Genomic DNA, 19,957 nt, shown 5'->3' with positions numbered 1-19,957 from the left:
TTTACAGTCGTTACAGCCCCCCCTCCCCCCCCCAAAAAAAATCAAATTGGGCTCCTACCCTATGCCTACTGCAGTGTTTGTTTCGGCAGATTTCCAGTCGCTTACGTCGTTTTTATCTGCCTTCATGTGAAAGATCATAAATCAAGGTACAGATAGTGTGAAAATAAGGAGGATTGAAGATGATATAAAGCACTAGTCAAGAAAACCTTTGGTTAAATGTGGATATTACTCCCGCCGTACGAGCAGATGGAAGGGTTGGGGTTCAGTGTGCTGAACTTGCTCCTCTTCAAGCTCAAAATCTAAACGATCATGATATGGAAAGTTGCCTTGAAACTGGCCAAGACCTCAGCTATGATGTGGTGGGCCCTAGGATATGTGTCAGTTGAAAACATGATCTATATATGCTGTCAGTAGCCGACCTTTTAAGTGACGAGTTTAGTGTGTAAGTCAATGGAACCATTTTTTGTTGTTGTACGTTCCTATAGAGGGCCTGACAAATGATTCCATCTTAGCAGGTAAACTCAGAAGATCCTGTAAGGATCGAAACGTCAGGCCCTCTAACTTTTTCATATTTACCATGTTTTTTTTTTTGCGGTAGAGAAGCAGCTATAGTTTGGTTTATCCATAAAATACGATACAATTAGAATGTTTATACAACTTCCAATTCCATCAAAATATGACTTTCTTTGTAGCAATGTTATTTTCACCCGTCTCTTTGCATCATGATTTCAACATCATAATTAAAGAAAAGTAAAACCTTTTGCAGCTAAATTGGCATGATGACATTATTAAATGTGACGCTGCTGTTGCCGTATTCTTTTACAAAATATATTCAAAAATGCAAAACAACAATCCGTTCCGTCATATAGTAAATGCGATGCCGCATACGATTTCCCCCTATTCTGACTCAATTTCCAGCATTTTTGCTAAGCATTCACTTCATCCAACCGAATATCCCTTAGAGTCTCATAGTAAGAGAATATACGATCTGTAGATAATAGGGTAACAAGGGTTATCGTTATAACTATTTACCTGGTCCTTTCTTCTTGTGGGAAGTGGATCTGCTTAGCATATTTTTTTGCCAAGTAAGTTGGCCTGACCTTTCGATCCTAGCAGGATCCCAGCAAACACAAAACGTTATCATAACATTTTAAAAGAGCCTATAAAATATGTTTTTATAACGTTAAATGTGGTGTTATAAAAACGTCGGCATAACGTTTTTATGAGATATTAATGTTGTATTAATGTTATATTAATGTTTTAACGAAAAAATGTTTTGAAATAATAGCCTGAAAACGTTTTCGTGACATATTCATTACACCACAAATAACGTTATCAAAACAAAAGACGAAACGTTTTAATAACGTTTTAAAAACGTTTTTGTGTTTGCTGGGTATCTTCTTCAAAGGCTAAAATTATCTATACCCGATTTGTGATCAGTATCCATTGACAGATTTACATTTGTGCCCTTCAAGTTCAAGTTAATACTCAATTGCATTATGTTAGCTATCGTTAACTGTATACTATTACCCATGCGCCAATGTAATTACCACAGAAATACATCGCAGGTGATGTATTTCTGTGGTAATTGCTCCTTCCACACATATTTTTGGATAAATGAATAGCGTATAAAAGCATACATATATACATGTATATCGAATCTTACTAACTGGAAAGTCAACGATGGCTACCCAACAAGCGACTCCGAATTGAAGGTCAAAAGGTCACGTTGGCAGGGTAAACATTGTTCACTCTGGAGTACTTCGAACAGCACCCCTATAGCCGCTGTTTCTTAGTGATGTAGCTGAAGTTGTTCGGAATTTGCTTTTTATAAAGAGGAATTCAGAATTGTATGTATACTGTGTTCTCATTTATCGTTTTGAAGTAGTCAAGCTGACTTAAACACTTAGGCAATATCCCCATCGATCTCCCAGCTAGGCCTAAGTTTTTGCACTGACGTTATCGTTACATTTTTGTGCTTACCCAGATTCGCGACATAGGCCTAGTATTAGTATTACACTAGGTGAAGAGGTATAAGCCTAGGCTAGGTGAGGCATATATTTTTGGTTAACAAGAGTCGGATATACTTCTTAAAAAGATGTGTAAATGTTACGAAGGTTCTTTCAGTATATAAGATATTTCTTTAGTTAAAGCAATCTTATTCAACAGTGGTTGACTGATGTACATTAACAGGAATACCATTACCAGTCTGTGTTTACTACTTATGAGAAACAATTTGTGCTGGAAACTTGTTGCACAATTCTGTCATACACTGACAAAAGATGGAAATATTGTGGTTGTTATTTGACTTCTCTATTCAGGGCTCAAATTTAACGGTAGTGCGATCGTCCGAGACGACCAAAAATCACGTGGGACAACCTAACACCATGCTTAGCTTATTTACGATATTATTATGATATTACTTGCTTTTTTGCAGTAAATGTTCAACACTTTGAACAAAACTTGGAAAATCCCTTTTCTTTAAAATAAAAATCCACCTAAACATTATTGTAGCTCGTTGCTATGGCCCTCCATTCATATTAGAAACAACGTAAGAAATAAATCACATTTTGGTACGTTCTGCAATGAGGGGGAAATCCAACATTCTAGCTGTATGTGCATAGTGTACGTATGCATTAATGGTTACATACAGTACTGCATACTTTTACACTACAGAGTACAGACCCTGGCAGCCGCAACCACCCTTGCTTTTTACCTCACAGCCGCACGCATTTATGACAAGCTAGCTGGAGTACAACAATGATAACAAAAATCATTTTCACTACCAGAGAATTCCCGAAACCCAACATGATTAATCATGGACAGTGTCATACACGACATAAAATGTCTATAACTCTACACTACAGTTCTGTCCAAGATTTTTCGATCTCCATAAGATTAGTCACTAAGCGTAAGACTTAAGCCTCAGGCCATAGACTAGGCCTGCATAGCCTAACGTTACGGTACTCTCCTACAAGGCTAAATCGATACATTTTAGTATTACTTACGTATGACTCTCGCGCAAGGCACGCCATTTTAAAATCCAAGTGCTTGCATTTGGACAACCACAAAATCCTTCGGACAATCAAATATGAAGGTAAGGTTGTCTGAAGGACAACCTTAAAAGTTTCTTAAATTTTGAGCCCTGTTCTTGATAACTAAAGTTCCTAAGTTTTCTATTTGAAACTTTAGAAGTAGTTAAGAGGATTTTCTAGTGGCAGAAGATGATTACTTAAGCAAAATTACTGAAAGTTTAGGTGTAGAATACATCCTCATAGCATTTCATATGGTGAAGATATGAATTATTCAATTTTTTAAATATTTTATAAATGCATCTGGCAACAGTAGAACGAATGATTTCATCTCAGCTGAAAATTTTGATCTTTCTTGATCATTTTTCAATCATTTGTCCACAGAGGAAAATCATATTTCTGCAACTTAAATACATTTTGATGAACTTCTTAGTAATGAGCTAAGCAAACATTCCAAATGTATCAGGTTTCAAGGACGAATCAAATAGAAGATTTATAATAGCCTAAGTAGAACTTTCGAAGAGCATTATCACAGACCCCTTACCTCCTGTGATCCAACTTATGTGAGAAGTTGAAGGTTTAGCCAGTCTCAATAGTTGACATTCAATCAATCATATCTCGAGTTAGTCACAAGATATTGAGATGGAGTAACTTTCAATTCATATTGTGGAAATATTTATCTCAAGTATGTATAAAATTTGCAAAGTTTGTCACTAGAAAATCCTTTTAGCTGGCACACTGAAAGCCCCTGTGATACATTAACAAATGGTGACCATATGCTGGCAGGAGTAAATAACCCATCTCTGTCATTGTTCATTGGAGTGTAATTGTTTGTTTCTACTGTACATGTTAACCTCACATCAAATACATAATTTTTAACTTCTTTCCTGTCACAGAGAACCATTCTAGTTGGATTCTTTGCTCAAATGTCTTCAAGGAGTACTGCAATAGGAAAGTCTAGAGGTAAAGAAGTGGCTGGGAAAAGTGGTCAGTCATCGGGAGCCATGGCTGGGGATTCTAGAGTTGCCAAGAAACACGGAAGACCATCTGATAGACTTAATCCTAAAACAATCGATCCTGTGAGTACTTGGAAGCTTGTTAAACGTTGAACAGTCAACTGTCCACAGCGCCACTCTTGGGATTATGTCATAGAAATAAACAATTGATATTGTAATCTCAAAAATAAGAGTGGCACGTAGACAAAGGGGGTGACGGAAGGATGGAAAGGCGGTAGGGCAGGGGTGGCATTTGAGTGAGGTGGAGGGGGAGGGGTGAATCTGTTTTGCAGATGAGGACGGGATTGTCAAAACCATTTTGTTAGTTGATATTTACTTTCAAGAAAGTATTTCAATATTTCTGATTAATATTTGCTACACCACTAATTTGCATATTGGAATAATCAGCAGCTTCCAGAATCACCAGATACTGTGAAAGTAAGGATTGCCGCTTTTCATCAGTGATAGTTTGTTATGCACAGCATTTAACAAGAAGAATGGGATAGATTTGTGGTGATTCGCTAAATGTGAAGGTTTGAGCAGAGTCATTACTTACATAGTAATATTCTCTGATTTTAAGTTAAGACTGGAGTCATCGTAGTATCTTGTTAAAGTGAAAATAATAACAAACTAATATCTGCTTTACTTCACTTTTCGATATTTTGTTAGACTCTAGACTGGTCGCAACACTGCAACAGGGGAAACTTTATACTTTGTTTTAAGAAGACCTTTCGACAATTTGAATAAACCATGCATTGCCTAACTGATTGAACAGACGACCAAATTTTTACTTGTAATACATGTTCTTTTTACTTTTTTCATTCAGTTCAAAGACAACTGGAAGCCCAAGTCAGGGTTTGAATCTGTTTATGTCAGTGGTGGATTACCATGCAGGTCAGTGTAGTTATTAGATAAAATCATAAACCAGCCCCACGTTGTATTTGCAGCTAACGTCTCCCATCGAGGAACTATGTGTTGATCACATCATTCACTGATAAATGTTACAACGGACAATGAATACTGTAAGAACGTTCAATCCTTTGGCAGTTCAAATGATATCACAATTTAGCCTAGTCCTATACAGTAACTCATTCATAGTTAATGCACTAGGTCTATAAATGTCATTTACATATATATAAAGATCTGGGGTGAAGTCGTGTGTTTTATTTATTCTTGAAGTAGCTTGTCTGCTTACAGGTAGGAGAGGGTATAATTGAAAGAGTTAAAATTAAAATAACTCACTTTGATTAAAAGTTATATTGGTGTGTTGGGAAGTGCACTCAAATCGTATAGTTTTAGTAATTCATGCATTTGGATGTTTTGGAAGCTTCTGTCATGAATTCTTTTCCAAAATGTTTGAATGTTTGTCAGTTTCTCTCTCTTTTTACATTTCAGATTGGTTCATGGATCAGTCAAACATAAACTGCAATGGGATTCTGATCCAGAAGGACTCGAATTTGATCCTTTGCTGGTGACCTTAGCTGAGGTAATATGCTCTTATGGTAATTTATAATATTCAATAAATATATTGTAACACTTTCCTCTGTGAGTAGCGCCGACCAGCTGATTCAGGGTTCATGGCCTAAGATGTAGTATTGTAATTGGCCAGAGAATGAAGATGAACACAAAATAAATCCAGAGAGGTGATGGTATTTTTAACAGCAATATATTGAAAAGAAAACTTCTTACAGTAAGGTTAAGTGTCTTGTACTGGATATGTGGTACAAACTTGAGGCTAAGTGGCCCTGAAGCCTACCATCAAGAGTGTTTGTCCAACAGCAACCAGAGTAGACTGGCCTGTCCCTCCCAGGTAATGCATTTTATATAAATCCCTTAACAATACGTGGAAATACCACATGTATACAAATGATGAACTTTACCTTACAACTTAGCTTAAGACATAATACACAAATACTACAGTACATTCCTACCATCCCCAAACAATTGTACTCCTTTACAGAGATGAATGTGATCACATATCCCTAGAAAATATCACATGTGTTACATCACAATCCCAGGATAAGCCTGATACCACATGCCGATCCATAGGAGCAGCCCCAAAAGCCATAATCTGCCAACAATTAAAACTGGTTTACTTAATGCCAGGAGAGATAACCCCTATATAATTCCAAGGGGATTTAAACTACCACAATGGTTTCACACTGTCCACACAGAACTCCCATGTGTCAACTTTCCAGAAAGAACTCAAGACGTTCTTATTCATGAATGCATATCCATTTGTTTGATAACTTTGATAACTGTTGTGTCCATTTTGGGTACTTTGCTCCTGCAGCGCTTCTGAGCAGTTTTTTTTTTAACTGGATAAAAACGCTTTTACAAATTCTTATATAATTATTATTATGATATGTTGGACTAACTGAATACTGTTTTAAACAAGATTTAACGGACATTCAAGCAGTTTTAGAAACGAAAATCAGAGGAACCCTACAACTCTTTAGCCAATATAGTTGGACATTAATTGATATTAACGTACCATACTCCATAAAATAGAGAATACCTACACAGTAAACCATATTCTACATCAAGTAAGAGGTACAATCTTTTGTCTTACTGTAAAACACTACATTATCCACAAACCTCAAATGTCTAACTTGAATGAACTTACCAGTGGGTGTAGGTGTCACATTTATAATTTACAATAGCGCCACCAGTCCTGATATTATGAATGAACACAATGTTTATAAAATGGCCTCTCGTCATGTTTCATGAGTATGACATGGTGTCCAAGACGATCAGTCTATAAGAAAATCATTTAAGTTTTCCCCCATGCTAGCTTTTCGTCAACCCCCAGCCTTTGATTTGTACTCCCTTCCTCCAGACTTCCTTACCCAGTTTCCATCTCCGCAGGTAATTTCCATTGCAGCTGAAAACCTTGGTGCCCAATATGCCTCCATGTTACCCTGGTCGCTGTGGTTCAAGTTCCCAATGTTGACTATGGTCTAAGATCCCCTTCCCTCTCTTGTGATGTTAGCAATGTCATTTACATATTCTACTGTGTTCTTTGTAAAGAGGGCAAATACGTAAGTGAAATAGGCTCTCGGTGCAACTTGTGATATTTATATATATATATATATATATATATATATATATATATATATATATATATATATATATATATATATATATATATTTATATAAAAAAAACCAAACATTGGCTGTTTTACTTCCAATCACTTACCTAATTCAATTATTGTATCTCACTCGAGATCCAGCCTTTCTCTAAATGCAGCATAGTTGTTTAACAGTTTTTCCGTTATTCCTATATATATATATAGATATATATATATATATATATATATATATATATATATGTATATATATATATATATGTATATATATATATATACATATATGTATGTATATGTATGTGTGTGTGTATGTATGCGTGTATGTGTGTATGTATGCGTGTATCGGTGTATATATGTATATATCCCATACAACTGAACTGTTTTTCTGTTGTTTTTTAGGGCTTGAAGGAATACAAACACCCATACCAATTTGTGGCTCAACAAGGATTTAAGGAGCTGTTAGATGTTGAAGATGCTGGGGAGAAGGCGCTACCATTGTTGAATCAAATCATAACACCATTACGCACTGCATTAGTGAGTATGCACGGCATCAGTTAATAGTGATGTTGCACACTGAATAGTTTTTACTGTATCATTTTAGTATTAATCTTCTATACTGTGTTAAGTGGGTACCCAACCATATCATAACACCATGTTATACTGTTTTAGCAAGTATATTCTGTCATTTCACAAAATTTCACAAATTCAATATACATTTCTTTTTTAAATGAAAACCCTTCCATTTCTTTATATCTTTTATATAACAAAATTGAATAATTTGGATAAAAATTTAGATTACAAAATTTCCAAACTGTTTAGTGAGTACTCCCGTCTTCACAAACCAGTCTATACTGTTTTATTGAGTACTCATTGCCAATGTACCATACACTATTATATATCGCTCAATATTTTACATATCACAGCTTACTTTAAAATTAAATTTTATAGCAGTCCCTAGTTTTAATTGTAAGCCCTGCAGGAAAAAAATATTTTGGACAGAGAAAATCACTGAAATAGGTCATTTGACTGCTTTTTACTCAATTTTTAACATGAATTAATTCTATACTCACCATCCACCGAGTTTTATTTGTTACCTTATCAGACGTCAACGAAACAGTCGGTATATGAGGGCGCTCTGTCAGCACTCGCTCAGCTCAGCTCTGCTGTAGGCCCTCACCTTTGCCCCCACTTGAAGTCATTTCTCAGCTATGTAAGTAACAATGTTTGCTTTGTTCGGTGTCTATTGAGAGCATCAATTATCTGGACACAAAAAAGTCATGGTGCACATGAGAGGGTAGATAAAAAATGTACTCAAATTGTCCAAAAACATGAAAATAATTTGTTAATTTATGGAATCATATTTGCATTGTGTTTTATGTGCGTGTGATCATTCGTAAACTATCGTAAAAGATATGTTGCAGCGGACTTTATGATGCAATAAAGATGACAGTGATGAAATTTGCCATCGTTTGGAAGCTGTTTGATGACTATTAATAACTACAGGGGCACCTGTTTTCCTTGAAAATCATTGTGAAATATTACTATTAGAAAGATTCCATTCATCTGAGTAAATTCTGGCCATCTTTTTATTATTATTATTATTTTTTATTGTTTGTGTGTGTGTCAGTTAACATAGAACCACCTGTTCTGCACAAGGTACAAGTGATATTAACAAGGGGCACAGTATGAGGACAATTAAGTATAAAATCAACACATGTATATTTAGCAAACCACATTTCTCTCCCATTTTGATCTTTCCTCATTAACGCAGTCATAAAATGTTGAATAGGTACGACTAATAACAAAGGAAAATACTGTATGTGTTCTTGGAACAAAAAGTTGCTTAACTTGGTTAAAATTTCAAAGTAAACCTATCCACAAAAAAAATTGTTTATTTCAGACTTCAGACAGTTCAAGGTGTACAGTTTACGGATCACTACCTATTTTACACAAGAAAATACTGATAAGAAAAAAGGGGTTTAAGAATAATTAACATTTCAGTTGAACTGAGAAATGTGACATTTTGAGCAAAGAGGGGAATTTCTGCTCACTATAATGCTAAACACAACAATTAAGCTTTAGTTTCTTTTGGTTGGGTCATATAAGTTTATGTTCCTGTAAAAATATTGTGGAAATAAGAGTGTATCAATATTTGATATAAACACTAGAGGATATCCCCCCGTGACTGACGTTCATCGTTAACAGACTTGCTGGGAATTTTCTGCATGCTCAGATCTATGGAACGCCAAAACCAACAAAAATGCAGAAACAAATTATGTAAACCTAAGTCATTATGTAAACACAAAGTAATCGCCACATAATGATCAAATAATGTAAGTCCTTATGTGGCACTAATAGCACCTCCACATAATGACCAAGAACATTTTACTTGTCATGCGATCCTAACACTGCCACATAATGACCGCCAATACCGACAATATTCACAAGTCCTTATGTGGGGATCTCGCATGTCGCCACATAAGGACTAACGATCTGCGTTAGTCCTTATGTGGTGATTCTAGTATCCACATAATGACCAACAAACTGCTTTAGTCCTTATGTGGGGATCTCGCATGTCGCCACATAAGGACTAAGCAGTTTGTTAGTCCTTATGTGGTGATTCTAGTATCCACATAATGACCAACAAACTGCTTTAGTCCTTATGTGGTGATAAGATAGTATCCACATAATGACCAACGAACTGCTTACATTCTTCAAAACCAAATATATTTCTACATTTTGTCGGTTTTGGCTTTCCATACAGATCACATTCACATCTAAAGAGCATTATGAAACTAGAGAGACAGTTTTTGTAACATCTGATGGAATTCGATGAATGAATCTGGGAATGGCAGAGTTTAGTGATTTCATTAATGGCAGTTAAACTGAAAAATGATCATTCAAATCAATCAAACTTATGCTAGAATTTGTTTTTTTGTTAATTCCTATCATTGATAGCTCTGAATATGCTTCCCAGTTGATATCCATCAATCATTTTTGTAAATTAAACAGTTCCTTTTTTGCTTTGTCTTTAATATCTAAAACAATGGTTATTCTTTCCCATAGTTTGAGCACATAATAATTGTTCTTCTTTTTTTCTGCTTTTCTCATTGCCAAACTTGCTTAGCCATGAATTTTTTTCTTCTCTCTGATTGTCATTATTCATTCTTTTATTCATTTTGTCATTCATTTTGTATCTTGTCCCTTGTATTTTACTGTTACTTGTCATTCAGCCTCTGAAGAAGATCCTGCTAGGAATCGAAACTTCAGGCCCCTCTTACTTTTACACATTCATTTTGTGAATTAGTAAATATACTATGAAAAAATAAAATAAATCAGTGTTTAGGTTTGTCCTTCAATGCCTGTAAGATGTCTAATCTTTTTCTCTCTCTATCATAATTTGCACATGAAATCTATTCTTTGGTTCTGTTCTTCTTGTGTTTTTATTCTTGAAACAGCTGTCTAAAGGCTTGATGGACAAGAGATACAAAGAACAGATTTATTCAACTCTTCAACACATTGAACAGGCCTGTGGAAAGGTAAACTTTTAATTTATTCATAGCTTCCATCATGAAGAAATATGTAATTCATTCATATATAGAGCTTCTGTATATATGTGTGGGAAGCTGGTCACTTCGCCCAACAACCATTTCGCCCAACTGCCATTTCGCCCAACCTTACCATTTCACCCAACCTTGTTGGTCATTTCGCCCAACCAGCATGGTCATTTCGCCCAACCTTGCTGGTCATTTCGACCAACATTGATTAAATATTATACTTCAATATTGGTCAATTCAATAAGGAAACGTTCGGGAATTTTTTTGACGTTACGGGATACGAACCGAATATTAAGGAAACTTGAAGTCGTGGTTACAGTTGGTAGCATGGATCAGTGTTTTACGGGTTAGGTTTGATAGGTTTTATGGAGACCAATTCCCCTTTGTTTGAATAAAAATATAGCTTCAATTGTATGAGTAACCGCCTAAAGTAGTGTAATGATAATATAACCCAAAATAAATCAAATTGAACTAGTGAAATAGAAAAAGTGATATTATTCCACACCGATTCCCCTTTGTATAATAAAATAACTTCCATTGTATGCGTAACCGCCTAAAGTAGTGTAATCCTCCCATCATACCCGAAATAACTGCTCAGACTCCGATCCATATCGAACGGACATCACTTTATTTACCTACCACGAGGTAATATAACCCAAAATAAATCAAATTGAACTAGTGAAATAGAAAAAGTGATATTATTTTGACTGAATATGAGTAAAAAAATGGTTGGGCGAAATGACCATGCTAGTTGGGCGAAATGACCATGCTGGTTGGGCGAAATGACCATGCTGGTTGGGCGAAATGGCAGTTGGGCGAAATGGTTGTTGGGCGAAGTGACCAGAAAGCTATGTGTGCCAATGGTAACTGCTAAATGCCTTTAATTCTCCACATTTTACTCCGCTTAAGCTCATAAGTGAAAGGTTTCTCATTACATTCTTTACCTCTTTCCTTTTGTTCTTGGCCCCCTCCCTCCCGCTCTCCCCCGTCCTATTTCCATACATTTTGTTACTATTAAAATAATATAATAATGCCATGGTCAATTTATCTTTTGTAAATTTTGTAAAATGAGACTAGTGGCTAACATCTCTATGAAGATATTAAGGATGTGTAAAAGTAAGTTGGCCTGACATTTCGATCCTAGCAGGATCTTAAGAAGAATTGAAGATATTAAGAAGAATAAACTTTGAATTGAATGGTGGTTGAGGGTGCTTCTGGCAGATTAGGTTTTGCAGGAGTGTAGATGAGCAAGGTACGAGAGATAAAAATATCTGAAAACTTTTCATATTACAACACACGACAGAGATGATGTTAATATCATCCATCCCACAATTCTTTTGGGAATATAAACAAAAATCATTCTTTCTCAATGTGTCTAAAAATGTGGAATGTAGGAAAGAGTGGAGAGGTCTGCAGAATACAGCTATTAGCCTGTCAAAACTTCTCCATATTAAATACTGCTACTGTACCTATGGTCTTCTTTATTCCCCTCTCACCGTCACTCACACATCCTACCCCCTTCCTCCCTCCCCCACCTCCCCCCACCTCCACCCGTGTCCCACACCATATTTTTGAAGGATATCTTTAGGGCATACAGGTAATCATTCATGTTACTTTGTGAAACCAGGAAAGTATACGTTGACAATAATTTAGTTAAGAGTAATGAGTTCTCTTGAAATAAACTCAGAGAAGAGTACAGTCGAAACATATCTAATTAACATTCGACTAGAATGATCATCGTATGTCAGAATGTATCTTATAATTCCAATTAAAATGTCTGTCCCAAGGCTGTTCTTACAATCAATCAAATACTGGTGACAACACAAAATCCAATATTTGGGTACAAATGCAATTTTTTTCTATCATTTAAAACCATTTTTAGATTAATTGCTGGCAGAAGCTTTTTTTACTTTTTTTTTTTACAATATTAACAAGCTAAATTTTTTTTGTCTAATACAGACTAATTTTGGATGTCAAATAAACATTTTGTAACCATTAAACCTGGCAGATGTAGGTAAAGATTTTGTACTAAAAAACTTTATAAAAAAACTTTAGAGCATTAACAATTGTCCTATTTAGCTTTTTATATATCTCTCTGTTTACACAGGTGAAGATTCAATATACTATATATTTATATTTTTTATAAAAGTTGTCTTTATTTTATATAATAAAAGAACTATCCAATAAAAATTACTAGCCAATCAGGTTTCCAGATAAGATAAAATCTTTAATAATGTACCAAATTTGCACTCCATAAAACCAGTTATTGTAAAACAGCTGGTGATGTGCATTTGCTATTTTGTTATTTTACAGTTTTCATCACAATAGATATTTTAATATTTCCAATATACATGTCTGCCAAATTCATATCAATATGAAATATTAATACTGCTGTTTTTTAAATAAATTTTGAAAAATCTATGTCAATAATTAAATGCCATATTGATGTACAGCAATTTATTACCTGGACCAGTCAAAGTTAAAGGATTGGTTCAGGTGTCTGACATGTCTATCTTGTATGAAAGAGCTCAAAAAGGCAAACAGAACAGTGAAGAAACTACCATGATAGCATGCTCTGTTTAGGAGATATCATGCTTTGAAGATATAAAAATTTCTTTGAAAATGACTGGTGTAGAAAGACTAACTGTGAGGGTGTGACGTCACATCCTTACTTTCTTAACATGTGTGAATATATTTCTATAAAAATTAATTACATTTTTTTCACAAATCTAAAAAAATGTAATCAAAAATTCTTCAGATGCTAAATCTCTGATACTTCCCTTGACAAAATTGACAAATATGAGATCCACATGACATATCTTTTGGTTGTAAGTCATAAAATCTCACAAAACATTTTAATAAAATAACAAAGACTTTTCAGAAATGTGAGGATGTGACATCACAGCAGCATCAGCTTCTACACAATCAGATAGAACTTTAAACTTGAATATCTCCATAACGGAATAAGATATTTGAACAGTTTCTTCATCATTGTGTTTCTTTTATTGTCTTCTTTCATATAAGATAAACATGTATGACACCTGAACTAATCCGTTAATTTCAAATGGAAATGGAAAAAGTCCCCAAAAAATTAAAAAATTTGGGATGTGCTCTGGAAAGGGGTTCACTCTGGGAAGGCAACAAAATGTGAAGGGGGCATTGGGATATGTGAATCTGGTTTGAGGGAGCAAGTCACAAAGTTACTTCAAAGCATTGTTACAAAATGAATCCTCTGTCGATTCTGTACCAAAAGAGACAGTAATTAAATGTCTTTCCACAAACGGCATACTTTTATTTCAACAAAGGGATACATTTTCAAATGATTTTCTTAAATTTTTCAACAAAACGGCACTTTCAAGGGCACTGTTTGATTACTCAAGTGGAAGGAAATGGGACACTTCTAAAAGTTTATGAAAAGTGACACTTTTCAGGTTTTAAACAAAGCAAGGGTGCCCCCCACCTTCCTGGACCCTCCCCCTATAAAGCTTGAGGCTGAGCCAATTTGGAAAGATATTGTAAGCAAGGAATTATACAATGCCATTCATGAATTAAAAAAAAACAGGTGTTTTGAATGATTCTTGTTTAATAGTCGTTGTTTGTCATATTTGACAGATCAGTAGCCCATGTGATGTTTGCTCTTCTGAAACTTGTTTAGCTTTGTTTGTTCAAGCAGAAGATTACGGTACAAGATTCTTATCTGATAAAGTGGAGGGGGGGGGGGCAGGGGAGGGTTAGTGTTTGAAGTTTGCTCCTCAACAAAGGAACAAAACATTGTAACAATTTTGGGCTGTATCAGTTTGAATTTCTCTGAAACCAGCAAAAACAGCTTGCAATGTTTGCAGTTGGTTCACTATTGAAAGGTTGCGTATTAACTAGGACATTTGTTTCAGATCAGTGAGGAATTAAATGAATTTTACTATTTCATCTGGTAATGATCTCCTACTTAACAAATTGTAAAACTAGGGGTGATATTTCTATCAGAACTCTTGTTCCAGTAAGTAGTTTTGAGACTTTGTTTGTGGAAGTTGAGGTAAAAACTAATAGATGAGAAACAAAGAATTATCTGATAATAATAAGATAAAATAATGAGATAAAATACTTGGTATAAATTATGTTATTTGATTGTCTTTGAACTTGCTTCAAGTTTCCTCTCTATACTGTACCTTGTTAAAGATAAGAAATATGTTGGGATGTTTTTAATAACAGCATTTCACGATCGTTACCGATGAATAATTTGGTCAATTAAACCTTGCGTTCATTGTTCACTAAATTTCTTGGCCTGTGCCCATACAAGTAGTCATCCATTTTGTCCTTTTCATCCTTTTGTTTCGTTAAATTTGGTCAATTTGCATAACGACTTTGTAACTAAAACAAAAGCAATTAACAGCACAGATCAATTACATGGCTATTGAGTAGTTCAAGTTTTTCATGATCTCAAATATGGAGAGCAATATCTGATAAATTTTTTAAATAATCTCCAAGTTGCTCTCGTGATTAAATTATATTGTGAAACAATGTGTCTGAAGAGCAACATCTGCAATAATGACATCACAGACCACCCAATGGGATCCACTTTCCTGGCATACTTGAAAGTTTAGGCCAGTCAAAATAGGTTTACAAACATTCAATGAACCACATCTCAAGTTCAGTAGAAGATATTAAGATGTCCTATGGGACGTGCAGTTTCTTCGGGTCGATTGTCACGTGAATTTGGTATGTTAGGTTTGCGAATTGGAAACTTGAGAGAACTGCTAAGAAGAGAATGATTAATTTACTAATTTAATTTTCAAAATGGAATTTTTAGGCCATGGGAATGATGCCTTCATTGTTGCTAAACATACATTTGGAAGTCTTGTGCTAGATGTAAACATTCTTTGCTTTTGTCATCACAGTTCCCTTTTTCTTTCTTCTTGTTGACAATCAATTCTCCCAAGAGCTTAAAAAAAGGGGAAAAAAAGAAAGATAACTAGACAAAAAATTCTCCCAAACCAGGAAATTTGAAACAGTAAAAAAATATATAATGTTTTCTCATCAGTTATGACTTCTGTCATCAGGATATTTGGTTGATTTAGATTGATGAAAATTCTTGATTTCATCACATTTTAAATATTTCCAGCTTTAATGAGTCATTCTTGGACTGTTACCAGATTTCATTCTTCATGGCTGACCTATTTTTATTTCATATGATGGATGATAATGGCTGACACGTCCGTCGAGTCATATTCTTTGATAAGAGTGCGAAGAACGTCGTTTATTTTTATTCGGGCAAAAACCACATCACTGAATAGAGATTCGTATCGCCGAGATATGAACTCTCGAAATTTGGTGATATTTCGTGAATATATCTGACAATTGCACGGTGGATGATGTCATGCGGAAAATGTCTTTGTCTTTTCTTTGTAATATTAAAATTATACTTTTACTCAGAGGGAATGAAATATATTTACCAAACAGTTGCATATTGATGACATTCTAAATGCAGAGAACATGCAAGCAAACTTTCCAGTTTGTTTCGGGTTTCAAGGATAAATGAACAGTGAGATTAAGCATTTGAAGTACCTTTAACCTTGATGACATCACCAGTGGCGGAGCGTCCATACAGTCAGGGGGCGGATGTCCCCCCTGACGGACTCAAATGGACTGCTGGCGCCCATTTCAGCTTTTTACCACTTTTTACTTATTCGCGATTATGACTTTTTTACTGCGCTCTCAAATACCTATTGACATTTGTCACATTTTGTTGGTGTAATTTTCTGACAAAATGGCGATGACACCTATTTATTCTTCGTTTATCTGCAAATTAGCAAGGCCCGGAAAGGGTAATTTCCGGTGATCTGGGGAGTATCTTTACTCAAAAAATGTCTGTACGATCCGCGCCAACCTGTGGTGGCGCTCCGCTTAGATAGTGTCGAAAGCGCCCCTACAGACCATTCTCGCCCCCCTGACCAATACCCCTAGCTCCGCCACTGGACATCACATGCCACCCAATGTGATCCACTTCCTAGAGTCAGGGAAGGTTTAGCCAATCAAACCAGAATTAATACACTCAATTAACTAAATCTTGAGTTAAGGACATGGCATTGAGATGGTGTAATATGGTAATTAAACTATAATAATAATGTGAAATATTTACATTCCAATATAATAAGCCTTGCATTAGCTTTCCACCAGACTACCCCTTTAACTTGCCAAATGTTTAATCTTTTGTTTTTCTTTTATGTTTTTTGTCTTTTTCAGGAAAGCCTCCCAATCATCAAAAATAAGATTCCAACCTACACATCTGTGATAACCTGAGCAAGCTGTATTTATGTACTTTTTCCTCCTTGTCTTAGCCGATGCTTAATATTTCTAACATTCCCAAGCAGTTGATGATCAATCTTTGTGGAGCAAAACACAGCATTACCTTCAAAAAAACTATTCTGACAAAATTGGATTACCTGTACATTTGATGCCAGAAAATACCTATCTTTTATTGTTTCTCAATGTCATGGCAACCTACTACTCAAATTTTGTTTTGCATTTTTTTTTTTTCAACGACAGGGCACTTTTTAATCACAATACTGCCACCCCCAGCTCTGGTGGAATTCTCAAATCATAAATTACTCAGCATGACAATTGGTTTATACACTCTTCAAGCAACAGTTTCACTGCTCTCGAGGCCTTTGACAAACGACCTTTTTTGAACTACGATTGTGTGTATGTCTGTGCCCAGTGTTTTCGTCTCCCTCTTACAACTGTGTACACACAACATCTGTTTTAGAGTTCCCTGAATTTTGCCTTCGTAGTTTTTATGCCAGTCATTAAAATATAATAATACATTAATAATAAAAAATGAAGAAGGCCTTATGATCTGTGCTATTAACCGTAAGGTGTTATTCATCCTTATAAAAACTTTTTATTATTACTATTCAGTAACATATACATGTATATATGTATACCATTTTCTTTGAAGCCATGCAGTGGGTGTTGAGAATTATGATACTGTTTTATGAATGAATTCATCAAAGAGACGGCCTAAATTACTTGCTTTTATTGATCTATGGCATATTTATATCCTACCACGATCGTTTTTTCTTTTCTTTTTTTTGAATAGTTTTACTGTATGGTATCCAGAAAGGGTTTTTAATGGCTTATTATTGAACATGTTCATTCAAATTAGGTTAGCCTACTTCTCTTCAATCGTCGTGTTATGTTTCAATGAGGCTCTCTTCTTTTTATTATAACAAGGAGTAAAAACACAATCTCTCTAATTAATGTTTTCTCTTTGTCTTTATTGTGTTTTTGTTAATTTAAATGGAAATATTATTAAAAATTGTTTCTTCTACACATTCTTCATTCTACACAAAATGTTTATAATGAATGTAAGTTTCACCTTGATATCAAAGCTACACGGATGAAAGCTGTATTTTTATGCAAAAGTTGATTTAAAAAAAAAAAATTTATATCCCTGAACCTTTCCGAAAGAAGTTATTTGTATTGTAAATGAGGAGGGAACATTTATCTGTTCCATATACAACGCTTGTTGAAAAATATTAATCGCCCAGACGCCTTTGATTACATTAGTGTTAATCCTATGACAAGCTCAAACGTTCGCTGTTTCCATGCATAAACGTGTACAGTGGAAGTAATTTTTGTAAAATTTAAGCATTAAAACTGTTTAAAAGAATTACGAGCATGTAAAAAGAGTCGACATGTTCGTCGCAAACTCCTGCTTTCAACACGTAGACCTACATAAGTGCCTTTCAGCGTTTGGTCAATATTAAGATTATTTTTGTTTCCGCAAAGTATTCATTTTGTTCTATATGCGATGTTGCCATAGTAATTGTATTCATTTTGTCACTTTATATAACCTTTTAGCGGTTGCGCATTCTGGACAAGCATAACTTTTCATAATGTTATTGTTGGTCTTCTTAAATACATGGCGTAAAATCTTGAAACGGAAGTAACCAGTGTCATGTTTTGTCTGTTTTTTTCTCTTTGGAAAATAAAACAGTTAAATCGATACATGTAATGAAGACATATGAGTAGGCCTATGTTTATGGAGGTGAGGGGGGGGGGGTCTTAAGATGGTCGGACGCTTTCATAATTAGAATTGAGATGACAATAAATAGTTAATATGAACAAAAAGAACATCCCTATAGATGAGCTAACGGTTGACGAAAGAGAAGGTGGCAGCAAGCAGAGCAGAGCATCAAAATTGAAACGGTTTTCATGGACATTAGTCTCGGTTCACGCATCATAATCCTTTAAATGTTGCGGTTTCCATGATTATGATAATGGACGATAGTAATGAGATGTATTAACCTAGATTATTGTGTCTGAAATGTTACTTATCACAAAATGCGGCATGTTATTTTGCAATGTGCCATAAGGTATCATAAAATGAGGTTTTTATTACCGAGATCTCGGAAGTAATGCTTCCAAAAAATACCTCTTAACTTTCCCAGTAAGTGCGGAGGCCCAACCGCTGCCCCAATTGATAATAAGTCTGCGAATTTTCCCGGTAAAATTCAGTGGTGTAGAATATGGTAAGTTAATGCTCCTGACGATAAATTCACAGACTGGTATTAACTTACCCAGCTGCGACTGCACTCTCTCCTAATCCTGCCTCCCTTAGTTATCTACCCCCCCCCCCCCCACCATCCGTACCCCTCTCTACCGAATCTTTGGTTTCTCGCCACTCCCAACTGCCTCATATGGAGTGATGTAGTTTCCAACTGAAACCAATTGTCACATGCCGCCATCAGTCAAGGAATATTTCACACATCTTTACAAGTCCATACAGTGTGATTAATTCCGGGCTAAATGTCCTAAGTATTCATCTTGACTAAATATTCATACATATTGACCTAAATCTGAAGGAAAAGTTTCCGCTCTTGATATATTTTCTTTGAAAGCTTTCGCCAAGCGGAAGAAATTCTCAGTAAAGTGAATTTTTCTCAGGACTGTTCGTGTTTTATTCAATTATGTACCATCCTCAAGAACTGAACACAACTCAGTCAGTCTATCTGTATGTCAATCTGTATGTCAGTCAATCAGTCAGTCAGTCATGCACTTAGCGTCTGGTTGGGTCAGCTGGTACTCTAAATAATTCAATGGGTTATCACGTACATTAATCGGCATTACATAGAAATGCTTCTTTAAACGCCCTCCCTGAGTTAAAGCTCAATTTTCAGCCCTAATGCAGAAACTGTTAGAAAACAACGGCCTATATTAGTAAACTATAAGATGTATACTCACCAGTGAAGGAGAGGACGCCAAACTATATAAAGAAAACATGATGA

At 35.2% G+C, this 19,957-nt stretch overlaps 1 protein-coding gene across 1 annotated transcript; it reads left to right on the top strand.

Annotated features, from left to right (window-relative positions):
• The first annotated feature begins 1,691 nt into the window (after positions 1-1,691).
• Positions 1,692-18,615, top strand: LOC139967928 (PACRG-like protein). The gene is made up of 8 exons (XM_071972152.1): positions 1,692-1,849; positions 3,929-4,111; positions 4,854-4,921; positions 5,423-5,513; positions 7,516-7,650; positions 8,219-8,326; positions 10,575-10,655; positions 16,911-18,615. Exons 2-8 carry the CDS (start codon positions 3,959-3,961, stop codon positions 16,965-16,967), a joined length of 693 nt encoding a protein of 230 aa, XP_071828253.1. The 5' UTR covers positions 1,692-1,849; positions 3,929-3,958; the 3' UTR covers positions 16,968-18,615.
• The last annotated feature ends 1,342 nt before the right edge of the window (positions 18,616-19,957 follow it).

The sequence above is a fragment of the Apostichopus japonicus genome, chromosome 5, assembly GCF_037975245.1.
Source record: "Apostichopus japonicus isolate 1M-3 chromosome 5, ASM3797524v1, whole genome shotgun sequence".
NCBI lineage: Eukaryota > Metazoa > Echinodermata > Holothuroidea > Aspidochirotida > Stichopodidae > Apostichopus > Apostichopus japonicus.
This window is presented reverse-complemented; position numbering and strand designations above follow the sequence as displayed.